Source organism: Gasterosteus aculeatus, chromosome 3 (genome assembly GCF_964276395.1).
Source record: "Gasterosteus aculeatus chromosome 3, fGasAcu3.hap1.1, whole genome shotgun sequence".
In the NCBI taxonomy this organism is placed as follows: domain Eukaryota; kingdom Metazoa; phylum Chordata; class Actinopteri; order Perciformes; family Gasterosteidae; genus Gasterosteus; species Gasterosteus aculeatus.
In genome coordinates, this window is record NC_135690.1 from 12,133,466 (window position 1) to 12,152,392 (window position 18,927).

The window sequence follows — 18,927 nt, forward strand, 5'->3', positions numbered from 1 at the left end:
ATTATTTTTCTCTGTTTCAATCAAAAAAAAATTGTCGACCGACGAAATGAATAACGGACAAATGATTGCAGCTCTACAACGAAGATATATTTTCTTGGAATAATAAGGTTGTATGATCTTCTTTACAAATGAAATCCATGGGACAATTTCCCTTAAATATTCACCTCGAATAACACAATTCCAAGCGTTTGTTGAACTATGTATCCTGTATTTTAACACAACTTCTTGCTTCCTGGTTTTCTTCAAGTCAATCCGTTGGTCGTTGTTCCTGTCCTCATCCCTTTGTCTGTCCGTCTGTCTCCGCAGTATATTTGGCATCTCCCCCATTGTTCAGAGCAACTGCTCCTACACATGGAAGCTCATTGTGCACCCGGAGCGTAAGTGGAACCACTTTGTCAATCCCATCATCCTGCTGATGCTCTACTACACTCTGGCCACGCTCATCCGCCTGTGGCTGCAGGAGCCCATCGACCAGCTGACGGTGAGGACAGCATGCGGAGAAGCAATGCAATTAACGGCACATCCTTCATGATGTGCCGTTAACTGCACCCAGTTCACACCTCCGGTTGGCCTTTATTCATTAATTGGAGAGATGAAACGTAACATGAAATACAATACAAAGTTTAACAAGGAGTAAATAACAAAAAATAATCAAAATCACAGCTGAAGTACATAAGAGCCACAGTATCTCAGGGTGGATTTCTTATGTAAAACCAATCAGATTGGACGAGAGGAGGGTCCCGTGAAACTGAGAACTGAAATGGACACTGAAACCGTTTGATTAAACTATTGTTTGTGATGTTAAACATGAACGCGTACAAATCTTGGGTGGATGCAGGCGGGTGTGAAAGACGTCTCGTGGAATTCAACAAGCACAAACGCCTCCATGCGGCTTCTCAGTTAATTCTAGACAGCGAACTGAAATGGAAGCAGATTGAATTAAACGGGTAGCCGGGTGGCCTCGTGATCAGAGGAGATTTTATATTGACGGAAGATTCCAGGTCGATCGATCTGTTGGTTGGATCTGTCCGCTGGAGCTCGGCTGTCATCTGAGATGCGGGTGGCCTGATTCTGACAAAGCGCGAAGGGAGGATGCATCTCGGTACCAACGTTAAACCGTTAATTAACAACTGTGAGGAAAATGCTTTGTGCTTGGGAGTGGTACGAATGTTTACAAAACCTAAAACATGACAAAATGAAAGCAAAAGGTTTACAACACTGACGTGACTAAATTAGGGAGTTTGTCATTTCAAACTCTGAATGGAGGATTTGGGATCTACTTGGTAATGACGATAATAAGTGGAACTACTGCGCTTCTCAATGAAGGTGCAACGTTGTAAATGGAGACCCTCACCCCTGAATTCAACCCGTCTTCCTTCACCTCGGAGCCACTGTCCTGTAATGGAGTTATAGATTAGTGTTTTTATAGCGGGGTCAATACTGCCCCGTGAACCTGCACGCCTGTATGCATTATTGATCGCTCCACCGAAGGGTGATTGCGTGTGTAAGTGTGTGTGTGTTTTCACCTACTCTTACACTTTGGACAACGCTAATAATAAGACATGATTACGGCATAAATCCCCGGCTGACGGCTCTGTTCGATAGTGGACGCGGCGGATTATGAAAGATCTGGAGCCTCTGTTACCGTTTCTCAATACAGTTAATGCTTGAGTTCAAGTTCAATGTGTTTGATCAGCAGCAGTTTGACGATGCAGTAAAAACTGTGAAGACATTCACGTCTTAATTAAAGTAGCTAAGGGCATGAGATGCAAGGAAGCGATGCGTGACACCAGACGTAAACCAAAGGAATGCCAGAAATGGCGCTCACTCAAGTGTCAGCACAACGTTTTTTTTTTATTTTTATAGAGCAAACGTTTTAATGGTGCAGTCTGGATTTCATGTTTTATTAACAAATGATCGAGTTGAAATCACAAGTGTCCAATTAACTTTTATTGTCTAAAGAACACAATGTCCTCATCGGAACTGCACACACAACTAGAACCAAGTTAAGAGCCCATAATGAAAACTGGGAACTTGAGATGAAAGTGTTTATTGTGAATACAATGCAGAAAGCTATGTTGAATAATACGATAAAACTACATAATTTCCTCTCTAAAATGTCACCCACCTACTCCTCAGATTTGCCACTCCTACTCTGTAAAAAAGTCTCAAATATGAGCTGATTAGAACTGATTCTTCACTATTTTGTGTCTGCTGAAGGATAGCGGACTGACTTCAAAGTCCAGCGGTGAAGACGCATCTCATCCAAACTGTCTATCTTTGTTATTTCAGGACGACAAGGACGGCGACATGTGCGAGGAGGACGATCTGGATGGAAACACAGCAAATAACTCCAATGCCAACAGGAAGAGGCAGCTGTGGTGGGAATCCCGCCAAGGCACGGATGAGAAAAACGTACGTCAGGGTTCACACACGCACGAACAACTAAGTATTTATTATTGGACAGGAGACATATTAATACTAATGAACTGATTACCAATTCATTCAGTTCAGCTTTAGGAAAAAAACCTTGAAAATCAGCTTTCTTTAGCTGTAGACTCAAACTGTTATATTGCGTCTCGTTTCATCCGAGCTTTCTCCTTCCTAATGGACTCGTCCCTGGAAAGATTTCAGCAGAAAACGCACACACATTCTGACCTTGTTCCCATATCAAGGTCCGTAGTCTGTCTCCACCGGGCACCTCCTGAGGTTTAAAAGCTTTTAGGGTGTGCAGACACAGATGAGCGATGGGCTCGATTTACAGAGTAGTGCTGCTCGACTTTGTTCCTGTTTATCCGCGACTATAAAGAACAAGGAGGCCCTTTGACTTCAGCAGCTCATCGATAACGCACCTTTCCTTGTATGCTCTTTTCTCCTCCCAGCTCCTCTCCATCCAGGATGGCTTCAGTACAAATGAGGTGGGGGCTGCTCTGGATGTGTCTTAAATCTGTGCATCTTAACCCCCCCCACACACACACTCCTTTGACCCTCAGTCCTGTTGCGGGAAAATAAATCACTGCAAAGCGCTCTTCACACTGCACCCTGGTAGAACAGAGAGTTCCTCACAGTGGATGTTAAGCTGCTTTTTCGTTTTGTGTCTGACAAAAAAACTACCGCTGATTAAGTGTCTTTTGAGTCGGTAAATGTCACAAAGATAACAGTTGTGCAGTGCTGACGTACTTTTGTAGGCCATCCTGTAACTCTCCAGGTTGTTTTAACCACAGACAAAATTTTCTACATCTATTCAAAAACCCATGGTAGGTCCACCTGCCGTGTTTAAAAGTCAGCCGAATGTCAAAAAGCGTGTCTTAGGCGACTCTAACAAGTCAGAAAATTGTATTTCCCAACCTGAGGACTGCAGAGAAAGGTGTTTTTAGAAAATGTTTGTACAAAACGCTTTACAAGTTGTAAAGCATCCTGTGTGTCGTTAAAATAAAGAATGTGCAGTGTGCAAAGCAGAGGAAATCCCTGTACTGCCCTACGAAGGCCAAAGGTTTTATTACTAAGCTGTAACTGAAAACAACAAAAACAATCCGCAAAATGAATTAAAATACCTTATTGGTGAGTCATTTGATCACACTACAGCAGTTGTACCTGTTTGCGTGTGTGGGGCAGGAAGCAGTACAGTGATGTGATCCCATAAAAAACCTCTTTCTTAGTACTTTTTCTGTAATTTGTGATGACAATCCACAGGCTGCACCTACCTCGAACGGGACGTCCTTTGACTTCCTCACAACTGATAATGGACCAGTGGGTCTGGACTTGTATTCAACCCCTCAGTATAAAATGGGTCAGCCCAGTGACGGACCAGGTGAGCTGTCAACTGCCCCGTCTGTCTCAATGTCCTTAAAACCACCACACTGAATGTACAGCAACATACAGTTACTCTTAACACAGTCCACAATGTGGCAAGAATGTGTCACGCTTTTTCTTCTAACGGTGATTTGTGTTTCTGTGTCGGACCAGAGAAGAAGCCAGAATGTGCGTACGACGTGTGTTTTCCTCCGGAGGATTCCGCGTTCGAGAAAGAAGAGGAGAAGCCCGAGGGAGGAGAGCACGGGATGAAGAGGGGGGTCGGCGCGATAGTCAAAATCTTCCACTTCGTCATGAAACAGAGCTACATCTGTGCTCTCATAGCCATGATGGTGAGTGATGCATCCCGCTGACGGTGCACTCTGGAAGCCAAAGAAGCTGCCTCATTGCGGGGTTTTTGTTGTGCGTTCGGATGTCCGAAAGGAAAACATCCCAAACTGCTTTTATTTAGGAACTTGTAACGCACCAAATACAAACTGTGGCAAAAACAACTCTCTTTAAGTGGTGTTTGTTTGAATTTCCCAAAAATTAAATCCCATAAGTACTGATTTTGTTTGGTTTGGTTTTTTTCAGCATGTGTTTTTTATTTAAAGTTTAATTTGACAAAAAATAACACTTTCATGCCTGAGCGTGAGGAAGGATGTGACTAAAAAACATCTGTTTCATTCCTTGTGGCATAGACATTGAGACGCTTGTAGAGGATGTACACATTTAGAAACATTACATTTAGCTTTTAATCAGTTAATCATTTCTTTATGAAGCTCCCTGTAAATAACATGTAAATATAGTAGTAATTTAAGGAAAGGAGTACAGGCAAGTTTCTGAGAGAGTCATTTTAGTTATTTAGATCAAATATATATATATTATTATATATATTATTATATATATATATATTTTTTGGTGAGCTGTCTTGACAAAATCCGTTTCACTCAAAGCATGATGGGTACTGTAGTGCTATATGACATGCAAATGTGGAGATTTTACAAAAATAAAAATAATAAATATAATATAATAATAAAAAATAATTTAATTAAAGTGCAGGATTTCTACTTGTATTGGTGTATTTTCACAATTTGGCAGTACTAATTTTGGTTAGCAAATACTAGAATAAATGACATATCCAGCTACGTCATAAGTCATGCGGTGCCTCTGTAAATTATCTTTGTATTTTATCTTCGGCTCTTCATCAATAGCAGAGTTTCAGCATTTGTTCAATATGCTCTGCGATTCGGTCTCCGCAGGCTTGGAGCATCACGTACGTCAGCTGGCTGACGTTTGTCTTCCTCATCTGGTCTTGCACGCTGTGGATGGTGAGGGACAGGAGGCGTTACGCCATGCTGTCCGCCCCCTTCATGGTGGCCTACGGCAACCTGCTGATAGTTCTGCAGTACATTTGGAGTTTCGAGATCATGGATCACTCCAAAGTCCTCGGGTTCTTTGTCAAGAAGAACAATGCTTTCCATTCACTTTCATCCAAGGTTTGAGCGTGGAACACACAGCGTTTTCTTGATTTTAACATCGCCAGGATTTTTTTCCTTTTTTAAATCAATGCACTCATTGAAACTGATCATTAACTTGAACCTGTAATCTATACTTTGTGAAAGGATTTCTGATGTATTCTACATGCAGCTAAATGAATATACTCAAACTGTTTCTCTCTGATAGTCAATTACTTTATTATTTTTGAAGGTCTCAACGACCAAACTATGTCTAGAATAACATGTTATACGCCAGCTGATGAACATTTTATTCATTGCGTGCAGGTCCTTTGCCTGCTGAGCTTCTGGCTGCTGCTGAGACAAACGCTTACAGAGAGGCAGGAGAAACAAAAGGATGACAGCTCTGGTCTCTCAGATGTCTTTGTGGAGGATCAGAAGAAGAAGGGTAGCCCTGGACTCTTATTTTATTTAGATTATGGTAGAAATAATCTCTCTATCATACCGTTCTGACATGGACCATTTAGTCGCTTGTTGGCATCATGGGTCATGTAAATATTTCACTTGTTGCAACCTATTTAAATTTGAATTACTTATGTTGGCTTTTTCATTGCACGAGTCTGAGTTTTCTGAATCCCTGCTGTGTTCTATAGAGGAAGAGGACTCTGAGGAGGGAGGGGAGCAGGACATAATGCAGGTTCTGGGTAACATGGTCATGGCTCTATTGGTGAAATACTGGATCTACATCTGTGGCGGCATGTTCTTCCTCGTCAGCTTCGAGGGAACAATCGTCATGTACAAGATCATCTACATGATGATGTTCCTCTCCTGTGTGGCGCTCTACCAGGTAACAAAACACCTGTGATCATCAGTACCTTGTGCACATACTTCATTTAGCCGCATAATAACAATCTCAAATTCCGCTCAGTTATCTTTTTTTCCCAGTTTCTTAAAATATATTCTTCTTTATTTTCTTATTCAACCGAGTGATTGAAGACACACACAATGTTATATATATTATATAAGCTATATCACTTTCTTATAGCTGCTCTAATGTGTCAAATCTATGCAGATATAACAATGGTCAGTACTTATCTATTAACAATTCAGAGACATATTTCACATCTCTGGAATATTTGGTATTTTTACTTTTAATTTACTTGATGAATTTAATGGATTGTAGCGGTTCAAGTCAGAGAATTTGGAACCCCTGAAATGCAATCATCACAATTGTTCTTATCTAGGTGCACTATGAGTGGTGGCGAAGGATCCTGAAGTACTTCTGGATGTCGGTGGTGATGTACACCATGCTGGTCCTCATCCTGGTTTACACCTACCAGTTTGAGAGCAATACCTTTTGGACTAAAACGTTAAACATGGAAACAGAAAGGTGAGCTTCTCTGAATCACCTGCAGTTTGAATTACTGGTAGTTACAGACACGCTGAGAGGCAAGTGAGAACAGTTCTGGTGATTTTCTGATCTAAACTGTCTTCTTAATGGGCTCCACAACATCCAAGTCGGCAGAATTTATTTTGACACGTAGAGACTTGTTGTTGTCATTCTCATTTTGGCCACAAAATGCTGAGGTAACCAGGGTGCTGAATAAGACCGAGCATTCGTCTTCCATCTGATTGTTGATTTCCTAATCCTGTATGAAAACAAGGAACGTAATATTGTTAGTAAGGCAGTTAAGTAACATTAGCTAGAATGTACTTTAACCAGTATTAATAACCCATAAGGCAAAATGTTAATGTTTTTTGTCCTATTTACCAAATGGGGTAACAGTGAACCTCAGCCTCTTGTGGGCGAATCAAGTATCACAACAACAAACTCTTAACCATCTTTTTTTTCATTGATGGAAAAAAAGTACCTTTTGAGAAATGATCCTGCCAATAAAATTCTGCTGTAGAAAACACAGGATGGGAAAATAAGTTGGATCAGTGTTAGAAAATGGATCACCAGAATTTTTTTTTTGCCTGCCTTGGAGGACTTCCGAAGAGAGTTTCTTCGACACAAAGTTGTCATGACTCTCCCCTGTAGATGAATCTAAATGTTAAATGTTTGACTTGAAGATCTTGCGGGGTAAACTTTTTTTTTTCAACAAGTCATCAACAATAATTGTTCAACAACCAACAATGACAGAAAAGCATTTCATTATTTAAAAATATATTTTATTCACTTTTTTTCTGTTTACAGGTACCTCAAAAAAAAGATTTAGTCTAAAAAGCTAAAGTCTGATGTTTCTTCTCCCCGTCTCCCTCTATGCAGCTTGGAGGATCTTGGCCTGTTGAGGTTCAGCCTTCCCGTGCTGTTCACCAGGATTTTCATTCCCACGTCTTTCCTGTTGGTGTGTATTCTCCACCTGCACTACTTCCACGACCGCTTCCTCCAGCTCACCGATCTCCAGGCCGTGGTGGCCAAAGAGGAGAGCACTATCTACAGGTGAGACAAGTTCTCTTTATTTTCTTTACTTCAAACCATAATTGATGCGTTATTTTTACCCCATTTTTTTTTTGCGTTACTTTATTTTTCTTCATCTTAATTGTGAAGGTTCATAAAGCTGATTTAATAAACTGTGTATTTTGAGTTAGCAGTGTCAAATATAAATGCACTGCGTCAGGAAAAGTAATTAACTGCAAAAAGTCAGTGCTAAATAAACGGGAATAAAAGGGGATTTTATAAACCAGAATTATCTGCCGACAGGACAAATTTAACCTGCTGAGATTTAAAGACAATGAAAATATCAGATATCTGATATAAAACGAGAGTGGCAAGGGTAAAAACAAGTACATTTATCTAAATACAAAGAAAATCTTTAAGATGTACTGTATTTAGTCCGCTAAAATAAGGCTATGTGAGATGCGTTGTATTCAAAATGCCCCTTAAGAATACATACTGACAATGTATTCATGTTGAGCGTAAACGTACTGGTCTGGATAATCAACCTTAAAACACCCGTTATAACCACTGTTGTCGTCGCACATCTGTCATTGTGTGCTTTGTCGTGTTCTCGGTGTTACAACATTCAAATTTCCACAGTCTTTGTCGCGGTGCGTGTTTAACTCGGCGCCGTCGTTGCTGTGGACTTTCCACTGTCATTAACCGCCGCTCGCTTAGCTCGTCTTCGCTCTTTCTTCCCCCTGTGACCTGCTGCCGTCTCTCCTCTGCCACCCTTTCCACACAGCCACGCTAAAGTCAATGGTCGCGTCTATATGATCATGAATAGGTGGGTATCTGCTCGCTTTCTGTGGCATCCATCGCCATCCCACTTCACCTCTGAGCCTCCGCTTCCTCTTCCTGTTGCAATACAGATGGTTTTGTCTCGCCCCAACTTGTCTATGAAACCCCTTTTTTTGCCGATGATGACATGTCTTCTGAAAGATCTTACTCCTGGAATTAGACTGACATGAATGGTGTTTGTTTTCAGGTTTTTGTATTATTGTTTTGCTTGTAGCCTTCTTTTTTTCAGGGTTCACTCTTGTATTTCTGGATCTTTAACACCCTCTAAACCCAGCTCCCCCCCCCCCCTTCCCCCATAAAGTCCTTGGACTTCTCTTCCACATCTCTTCCAATAGCGTTTTACAAACTCAAACAAGCATGTTTGAATTTAAAGGACTGTTCTTCCCTCCTAATATCTTGCCACACCCATTTCTCTGCACTGATTCTAAGGAAAGTATGACCCCCCCCCCGAACCCTCAAAAGCTCGCTTCACCCCCAAACTACAGAAGCCTTTTGGCTGTTCCAATGTGTTTAAAACTAGGTGGATATTTTCATGTGTGTCAGCCTCCCGTTGTGAGTTTCTCTCTGTTCATCTTGACTTCTGTGTAACTTTATTGTTCTGAGCAGCATCAAGCAAAAAATTCCCACTCAACAGAGCAAGTAAGTGTGACCGCTGGATAACGAAATGCTTGCCTTGACATGCGGCCGGTTCGTGCAAGCCAAACCTGACCTTTGACCTTTCCCCATTGCCTGAGAAGAATTTTAAGGGTTAATGCCTCCTTTAAGATGCTAGCATTGCTCTGCTGTGAGACAAAATATTCCTGAAACACTAAAAAAAAAATTTTTAAACGCAGATGGTTTTGCAGAATGTTATGAGGAATGTGCACTGCTTATTGGTCGGTTTCATGCCTGATGAAATGCTGCTCTGTTGTTCATTTAATGGATATGTTTGCCGATTCCTATCTCAACATTTGCATCAGAGCCTTTTGAAAATCACCCGGAGTCATGTGTATGAATGTGTGTTGTACTAAAATACTTATGCGGACAGAATGCATCCAACGAGAGAGGACCGGGACAAAACTATGCACATAAAAGACATAACGTGGAAACAATAGGTGGATTATTTCCCTCTAGCTAGATTTTGATCACTTATTCTCATACATTAAAGTTAAGGTAAGAGGTTTTTTTTGGGAACGATAAATGAGTATGTCACATTATTCATATGTAAAATCTTCTCTCTCGAACAACATAAGTTTTAAAAAGCGCGTGTGTGTGAGTCCGCGGGCACGTGTTTGTAATAACTTATGTGCACGTCCACAGGCTTGTGCACCAGGACGGCAGCCTGGCAGACCTCACCATGCTCAGTGGCAACTCTGCAGAGGCCACGATGCTGTCCGGAGAGGAACCGGAGCCGCCGGAGGAGCAGGGCGAGTGTGGGAAGCAGGAGAAGGAGAAGGAGCGGGGCCTGGTGGTAATGATCAACGACGCCGGCGTGGCGGCCGAGAAGCCCAGGAGGGCCTCTGACCCGCGGCAGTCCAGCACAGAGGAGAGCCAAGCCTGCAGCGCGGGGACGGAGCCGGAGCCGAGCACCGAGCAGAGCTCAGGTGCTGAGCGGCTGCAACTTTCTGGGAAAATACACAACATGTAAAATACGTCCTGGGTCGAGGCCCCACATTTGCTGTTCTGAAGCATGTGCCGAAAGCTGTATGTTGCATTGAGTCTTTAAAGGCCAGAGCTCTCTGGGAGAAGCTCCGTCTGCGGTTCAAGTATCTGCTGTCTGCACTCAGCCTGCCATTAATCATCTTGAGTAAAGCTGTGAAAATCTGTTGCGTTGAAGATTTCTGGCTTCAGTAAGATTTACCTCTGGTTGTCTTCTCTGTCCGGGAGTGTAGCTCAAGTGGTCACTTTCACCCGTTACGTGGCGCAGCTAAAGCCAACCAACGCTGCACTATTAGCATATTGACACGTCCAGTCACACTGGTCTTAAATTAAAAATGTTGCTTTTATACACAGACAATAATGTGATAAAACACTGCAGAGCCTCTCAGTTTATAATGAGCTTTCTTATCCAAACAATGGTGCCTCTATAAAAACCTATGATTTTGTGAAAACATGCTCCTACCAAACTGACTCGAGGTTTTATATCCTTTGTGAGACCATAAAAGCAAATATGATTTTGCCATTCTCAGGTAATTAAAGAAACTTAATATCTGAATGTGCCTGTTAATGCAGATGTTAGCCGTGCTTTCATAAATCTCGACATACTGCACGCCTGGAAAATATTACATTAACAGTAATTTTACAGTTTCAGAGAACCTTTTAAAACACACATAGCATGGGGTAAACGGCATACATATTAAAATATATCGTTCCCTCACCAACAGGCAGATTGTCAAACATCACATTTTAATCTTTGAACAGAACAATAACGATTCTTTAGTTATTCACATGTTTTCTGGATGGATTTTAATGTGATACCACTTTATATCAGTTATATGTAATAAATGATTTAATGATGTATGGGGCTGCCAGCAATGGTTATTTTATTTCCATTATGAAAGAATATTCCTTGTTTGACTTTAAAATGTTGGCATATAAGAATTCCTAAAGCTTAAGGTGACATTCAAGAAACTGAAATTGTTTCATTATTATTTTTTTTGTATTACTTATCGTCTTTTGAAGCAGCAACACAACTAGACAGGATAATCCCAAAGGAAGTAGTGATATCTATAAATTCCGAGAACATGCTGCTGTAATTAAGATATGAAACATTTTCCATTTGCACCTACTGCTGTTTTTTAAATGCCTTTGTCTCTGCTTCTTCAGATCTGAAGAATAAATGGCACCTGGTGGTGGACCGTCTAACCGTGCTCTTCCTCAAGTTCCTCGAGTACTTCCACAAACTGCAGCTGTTCATCTGGTGGTTACTGGAGATCCACATCATCAAGATCGTGTCCTGCTACATTGTCCTGGTCTCTGTCAAAGAGGTATGAAAGCTCGAGGCGACAACATGGATCAATATCTGCAACGACAGCAGGGAACCACCTGATCAGTTTGATTGACCGATTTGACTGCTCAGCTTCTCTTGTTAAATACTGTCAACTTCCTGGCCATTGATTTGTTTGTAAATGAAATACTATCAGGTTACGATCTCCTATGACTAAGCTCACTCTATGAACGAGTTACTTCAGTTAAACAGACTGGCTTGATAATAGTTTGGGGGCATCGGGGCAAACTATAATAGCGGTTTCTTGCCATGGAGGCTCTTTGAGTTTGAGAGGTTCAGTCTGAATAAGCTGAATTGGCTGTTAGATTCCTATTAAAAGTTGTATAGATATGTCTACATTTACATAATGATCTTTGTTGACCCCTCACATTATTCTCCAATTTTTTTCCTGTTTTCATTTCACGTAAATTGCTGTGTCAAAATGTTTCGTAACAAACCATAATAATAATAATAGTAATATGTGTTGTTATAGACCGAAGATAAATAAAAAGAGAATGTCGGTTAAAAAGAAAGATGAATGTGGGCTGTTACTCCTTTGTCTTCATCGGCTAAATGCTCTCACGTGCAGGTGTCTCTGTTCAACTACGTGTTCCTGGCGTCCTGGGCCTTTGCGCTGCCTTACAGCCAATATCGTCGCCTCGCCTCCAGTGTTTGCACCGTCTGGACGTGTGTGATCATCGTGTGCAAAATGTTGTACCAGCTGAAGTCTTTCGACCCCCCTTCCTACTCGAAGAACTGCTCCATGGTGAATGTGGCTAAACGCTGTCTTTACGATCCTTCGCCTCGCTGACAACGCGTGTCTACTGCATTCGTACTGTTCTGCTTTCTCTTTTCAACAGCCAGCCAACTACTCACAGACACAGGCCACTGAGTTGGAGGAGTCCCTGCTGTACAGGGGACCAGTGGATCCAGCCAACTGGGTCGGCCTGGAGAAGTCCGCTGACCTGCTGGGCTACCTAAGGGTGAGCAGGGGGGAGCTTTTGCAGCGTATCCACGTCGTCACAGCAAGGGAAGAACAATTTATACAACCATTAGCGTTTCAAAAATGGAATTTGTTGCAAAATTCTGGGAAATATTTGATCTTGTTTTCTGTCGCGCCTGACACAAATACTGGAAATGGGGTGAAACAGCTGGCCGGGCTACAAAAACAGTTATCGATCAACTGAAAATGTTATTTTAAACGAATGAACCTTCCTGATCATTTGTGAATTTATTGATTGTAAGATAATAAGCACCAGCATTTTGGATGCACAACATGGAAAATGTAAAAAATGACGATCACAAGTTAAAAGGTAAAAGGTAAAAAAAAATGTCTCCATAATTTTTTACCTGATGAATGAGCAATCAGTTGTAAAACATTATAAATACTTACAAATATTCTCCCCCTGTGCAGAACAACCTGATGATGCTGGCTCTGTTAGCATTCGAGGTGACCATTTATCGACACCAGGAGTACTTCCGACTGAGAAACAAGCTGTCGGCTCCGGCTGCCAGCATTATCTTCCATGACATCACGCGGCAGCATCTGGACGGCGGCATCGTCAGCTTTGTTAAATACTTCATCAACTACTTCTTCTACAAGTTCGGACTTGAGGTGGAGAAAGGCTTCCGCGACACGTATGATTCTGCCTTGGAGCATCGCCTCACGTTTGTATTCCTTCCTTTGCTTCTTCCCAGACGTGCCTGCTGCTGGTGGTCAACGTCATCGGGCAGCGTATGGACTTCTTCGCCATGCTTCACGCCTTCGCCTTGATCGCCGTGATGTACAGACGCAGGAGGAAAGCCATCGCTGAGATCTGGCAAAAGTATTGCTGCTTCCTGGCCTGCATGCTGACCGTCCAGTACTTGATCTGCATCGGGATCCCGCCAGCAGCCTGCATAGGTTCGTGAGACCAACAATTCCGGACTGCTATGATTTTAAACCACGATCGACAACTGTGGTCATTACTGATTCATCTAGAATGTGTTTCTATAGTCAATTGTGTTATCATCTGGCGTATGTGTTTGCAGCTGTAGTCTTTCATAGTCCCAAACCCACAATATTGAAATTATAATAACAACAAATAACAGAAAATTAGCTGATATTCACATTTTATTAACGGACAATGACCAGTAGTGTGTATGGATTACGCAAAGTGCTTTCAGTTAGTGGTTGTTTCCTCAACTCTTTTTATCACACTACTATGGTTTGATATCTTCGTTATTATGTCTACTGGCTCCAAACCCTCTACTCTGTGTATTACTTTAAATGAAAGCCGTCTGAGCAAAATATGTTCATTCATAAATTGAGAAAGGTGCACGTTTCCGTTTCAGATTACCCCTGGAGGTTTCCAGACTCGACCACGGACTCCAATGTGGTCAAGTGGCTCTATGTTCCAGATTTCCTGACTCAACCCAATCCTACGTTCCTCATCTGTATGTCTCACACGTTTTTCGTGGTCGTCCTACTGACGATTGTCCTTCTAGTGTCTTGTATTGGCGGGAGTTTTGCTCAGCGCGAGTTGCACTGCTCCCCTCTTCTTTCCTAGATGACTTCATGCTGCTGCTGTGTGCCTCTCTCCAGAGGCAGGTGTTCGATGACGAAAACAAGGCGGCGGTTCGCCTCATGGCCGGAGACAACGTGGAGATCTGCAGAGACCTGGACGCTGCCTCCTTCAGCGTCCACAACCCCGTCCCCGACTTCATCCACTGCAGGTACAGCAATTTACACTAAATAAGCTATTACGGCTTTATGGATACAGCGCCTTTTAAGAATAAAACTCCTGTGTAGATATTACTGTTTTGGTCCTCGGTCTACTTGATGCTACACTGTTATGTAGTTGTAAAGCATCAAAGCATCATTTTCTTAACATCCCCCTTGGTAGATGTTTGCCCATATTTTACATTTATTCCTGGGAATGAGAACTGACTGGTTTGCAATATCAGCTTAGATATATTGACTGGTTTGGCCGCCGACCCAAGCGGCCAGCAAATCAATCAATGCATGTTCATAACAAAGATGGCGCCGCCACGCTGCCAATTTACCAAATGGGGCTTTGAAATCAGCAGCAGAGCAGGCCGGTGACATGATGATTGCAGGTTTATGATATTAAAGATGTTGTTCTCCTCAGTATTGGCAACAACCTCCGAGGGGCAGTTGAGTGAGACGCTTGCTTGCTTTATCCAAGAGAATGTTGAATAACCGGTCTACAAACATCCATTTTGGCCTTTGTCCAATATTGTAATCTAGACCTAGATACTTATTTTTGCACATAAAAAAAAAAATAGTAAAGGGAGGTTTCTAAGAGGCTAAGGCAGAGCGAGTAAGAAGGACAACGAGAGCATCCTGACTTGTCCACAGTCATTGATTATGTGCTCTTCACATTCCACTGTTTTGATGCACAAAGTGGACAAGTCTTTTATTAACGCACTCTGCGTCCATCAACAAGCCCCCGTAGAAAGAAAGAGAGCCGCAGTGCCCGTCTGTCCACGGCACAGCAGCTCTGCACTTATTCCATCGTTTCCCTCCAGGATCGAATTACGGACACAGGGTGGGCGGAGGGGGCGGGGGGGGGGATCCATAATCTACAAAAACACTCTGTCCGTCACTCCGCAGCTCAGATGCTTTTGCCCTGTACTCTAACTCAATAAATAGCTTTCAAGTATGGAAAAAGGTATTCTCTCCCGCGGTGAGGAAGGACACTCACTCAGATATTCCGGCCCATCGACGCGCCGTCCCCGAGCCCACTTCATCAGAGCCGCTTCCTAAGCAGCAGCTGCTGTTGTGGTCTCGTGTTTTTGTCGCAGGTCTTATGTTTTCACTGCACGCGTCATGTTAATGGTCCCTCACGCGAGGACGCGTGGTCCACCCGCGTGCTTTTAGCATGTTAGACACACACTCAGGTACATGAAATGTACGTGGATGTGTGCTGAGTGACAGGTGTCGGGTTTCACCTCTGGTTCATTGATCCAACTGTTTGATACTCGCAGTGTGATTGATGGGCGGATTATGCAGACAGCAAACAAATGAACTGAAATGTTGTTTAGACTTTCATGGTGTGCTAAGCATTCGTCTGCTGTTTACTTCCACCGTCATGTGATCACGTCATCAGCTCACAAACTTTGCCCATCCCCCAATTCAGTGGCATTTCTTTATTCAACACAAACAATGAAGCCAAACTTGGGTTCATTGTTTGGTGTTTATCATTTGGTGTTTGTATAAATATATGTAAGTGAATGAAAATGAATTTCTGACCTTTGTTGTTTATTTTATATCACGTTTAACTTTTTAAAGCACAACATTTTAGTTTTCTCTGGCGTTATGGACGTGGTTCTGTTGTCACCAGGTGAAAACAGGCAACTAAAAATCGAATTAAACTAATAAAAGAAAGATTTAAATAACAATGAACAAGTGTTGGAGAAGTTACCCAGATCTTCTATTTAAGTTAGAGTACAATTATAGCAGTTTAGAAACATCATTATAAAAAAAACATGATTTATGTGTTGAATTCCATTTTGTTTTTTGGGGGGGAAATAGCTGACGAATCATTTTCAATTCTGTCTTCTAGGTCCTACCTGGACATGCTGAAGGTCATCACATTCAGCTACTTGTTCTGGTTTGTACTCACCATCATCTTCATCACTGGCACCACGCGGATCAGCGTCTTCTGCATGGGCTACCTGGTGGCCTGCTTCTACTTCCTGCTCTTTGGTGGAGAGCTGCTGCTCAAACCGATCAAAAAGATCCTCCACTACTGGGACTTCCTCATCGCCTACAACATCTTTGTGATCACCATGAAGAACATTTTGTCCGTGAGTGACCTATCTCAGATGAACGGGAGAATGTCTGCACGGGCGAAAAGTAGACTTGGTATAAAATTCTTTGTTTGTGATATTTTAGTTCTCGCCCATACTGCCTGTGTGTGTTATGAGAAATCAAAGCTCCTAACGAAGACGTAGAAAAAAGTGTTTTTGTGTTGAAGTAAGTAATAAAGTATACTTGTTTTCAGATACTGGCTTGTGGATACATCAAATCTCTCATTAAACACTGCTGGTTGATCCAGTTGTGCAGCCTGGCGTGCACCATCAAGGAATACAAACCCACAATCACCGAACAAGACAAGAGTGAGTGGACTCGACATTCAGCTTATGATTTCCAATAAATGTCACGCGAAGGTGAGAACTCCCCTTTAACGTGAGGAGCAGCAAATATCCTCCTTTTGGTCACGTTGGTCTGAGTTGGTGCTTCAGATTGTGTGTCCGTGAGTGTGTTTTCCAAGGAACCTAAATTAAACCCACACCCTTGTTGTGCCTTAAAGTGGTTTTGGCACAATTATCTTTCTAAATATTTTTTTTTGTCATCATTGGCGTGACTCAAAGCTGTGGAGAATTAACCCTCATAAATGTCCTCTCTTTAGAGTCTAAAAGCCTCTCTTTCATCTTTAGAGCTCTGTGAATTGCCCGGCAACGAGGCCGGGATCATCTGGGACAGTATCTGCTTTGCCTTCCTGATGCTGCAGAGAAGAGTCTTCATGAGCTACTACTTCCTCCATGTGGTGGCTGACATCAGAGCTTCGCAGGTGCTGGCGTGCAGGTACGCAGACGAAGCCGAATCAAAAGGTCTACGAAGCAGATTTATTGGATGGAGAGCACAAGAGCGCTCCGATGCTCCGATGAATCCATTGAACGGTTGTGTGGCAGTGTTTCAGCTTCCAAAGGAAGGGAGTGTACTTTTGTAAAGCGGGATCCGGCCTTCTCACTCCGATTCTGATTGTTCTGATCGTTTTCATTGTGTCTTCAGAGGAGCAGAGCTTTTCCAGGCCACCATAGTGAAGGCGGTGAGAGCCCGACTGGAGGAAGAGCGCAAATCTGTGGAGCAGCTGAAGAGACAGTGAGACTGTTTGACTTACTCCCATGTGGTGTCGACGTGCACTGCCTCAGCATATTTTGACATTGCAATATATGAAAATAACAGCAAAAACGATAAACTTGAAATAAGAAAACAAATCGTGGTCACGGTCTAAAGGACACGTATTGATGTAAATTGTGTAAATAATCAAAGGTCATCTTAAATCACGCTCTGCACCTTCCCTACACTCGTATTTATATATTTCTTTTTACAAAGATCTATTTTTTATAGCTATGGCGAGAATGTCTTTTTGATGTTGCTTTTCTCTCATGGGAAGGATGAGGCTGGCATTATTCTACCAGACCAAAATCAGCAATATCTATGGCAATAAAGAGGACATGGTTTCTGCCGCACACTTCTATCGTGTCATAAGTGATGATTAGGAGGGGATTACATTTTGCTCATTGCGCCTTTTCTAGAAAATGGAATATAATTAATAAAACAACACGGTTATGTCTATATTATGACCTCTCTATTGATCACCTCCCAAATGAGTTCATAATTAAACATGCCATTTTCAAAAAGCCATTTAAAATCCATTCTGTGGTAAAAGCAACTGCTGTCTTGGTTTTTAATGTTTCCAGGAAGCCATAGTTCGATATATATAAATATAATATATATATATATATATATATATATATATATCATACTACACAGTCAATGTATCCCCACCACTTACAGTTATCTCGGGAGTTACTCATCAGCCCTGAAAATATCCACCCACCCGCCCTAATGAGCACTCCGGTGTTTCATAACGTACACTAATCTGTATACGAAGCGCGGAGACGTTTATGGTCGGTCTGTTAGGCCGTCGGTGATGTTCCTCTGTGTCGATACTCTGTGTCTCTTCACTGCCTCTCTGATCTAATCAGGATGGAGCGCATTAAGGTGAGGCAGCAAAAGTTTAAGAGGGGCAAGGAGAGGATGCTGAGCATTGCACAGGAGTCTGGAGATGGACAAACCCTCATCCAGCCCGAGGAAGAGGAGGAGGATGATGACGGTATGACGGCGGTTGGTGTTGAGGTTAAATGTGTGCTAATGGTGTTAAAGGCAGATGGGTGAGACTGTATCAATACCGCAATGCCAACCTGTTTGTCTTACTCATGTTGTACGATGATGTATTTGCAATAGTATTTGATCTAAAAAAACAAAATTTAAAAAGCAGCGTAAATTAATAGAGTAAAAAAACGTTTGCCTTGAAGTCAATTTTCTTATGAAATGTTGCATTGATGTATTTGTGAAATTTTAGGAGCACAGCGAGCGAAAGCCAAGACCAAAAAAAAGCAGTGGTGGAGGCCGTGGGTTGACCATGCTTCCAGTAGGTTGATCCCCCAACCCTCTTTTTTTTCTCTTCCTCCACTCTGATTGGCCCTTGTGTCCTTGACCAGAACGCTGAGGATTCCCATACTGCCCCTGGGCTCCGAAGGCACCAACACACAGTAGTCTCGCTCCATTCGGACTTTAGTCCTTTCTGTTTCTATTTAAGGGCCCTTGTTTCTACCTGCGTCTCTCATGTACACTATGTGTAGAGAGGCTCTTCAGTTTCAAGATGATCCGTTAAGCC

At 42.3% G+C, this 18,927-nt stretch overlaps 1 protein-coding gene across 3 annotated transcripts in view; it reads left to right on the forward strand.

Annotated features, from left to right (window-relative positions):
• piezo2b (piezo-type mechanosensitive ion channel component 2b) overlaps positions 1–18,927 on the forward strand; it is a 57,170-nt gene that overhangs the window by 21,049 nt on the left and 17,194 nt on the right. For 2 of the 3 annotated variants that reach the window (XM_040171791.2, XM_040171792.2), the window contains exons 8-31: positions 307–481; positions 2,293–2,415; positions 2,883–2,918; positions 3,694–3,811; positions 3,967–4,145; positions 5,055–5,291; positions 5,577–5,697; positions 5,903–6,096; positions 6,494–6,639; positions 7,519–7,692; positions 9,790–10,073; positions 11,296–11,456; positions 12,045–12,221; positions 12,316–12,438; positions 12,870–13,070; positions 13,154–13,358; positions 13,790–13,891; positions 14,005–14,170; positions 16,024–16,267; positions 16,465–16,579; positions 16,901–17,048; positions 17,256–17,345; positions 18,236–18,363; positions 18,613–18,681. In XM_040171791.2, coding sequence (XP_040027725.2) covers positions 307–481; positions 2,293–2,415; positions 2,883–2,918; positions 3,694–3,811; positions 3,967–4,145; positions 5,055–5,291; positions 5,577–5,697; positions 5,903–6,096; positions 6,494–6,639; positions 7,519–7,692; positions 9,790–10,073; positions 11,296–11,456; positions 12,045–12,221; positions 12,316–12,438; positions 12,870–13,070; positions 13,154–13,358; positions 13,790–13,891; positions 14,005–14,170; positions 16,024–16,267; positions 16,465–16,579; positions 16,901–17,048; positions 17,256–17,345; positions 18,236–18,363; positions 18,613–18,681 — 3,716 coding nt within the window. Of the gene's footprint in view, positions 1–306; positions 482–2,292; positions 2,416–2,882; positions 2,919–3,693; positions 3,812–3,966; positions 4,146–5,054; positions 5,292–5,576; positions 5,698–5,902; positions 6,097–6,493; positions 6,640–7,518; positions 7,693–9,789; positions 10,074–11,295; positions 11,457–12,044; positions 12,222–12,315; positions 12,439–12,869; positions 13,071–13,153; positions 13,359–13,789; positions 13,892–14,004; positions 14,171–16,023; positions 16,268–16,464; positions 16,580–16,900; positions 17,049–17,255; positions 17,346–18,235; positions 18,364–18,612; positions 18,682–18,927 lie in introns of those variants that run through there. The other variant, XM_078099325.1, reaches the window with a different exon arrangement.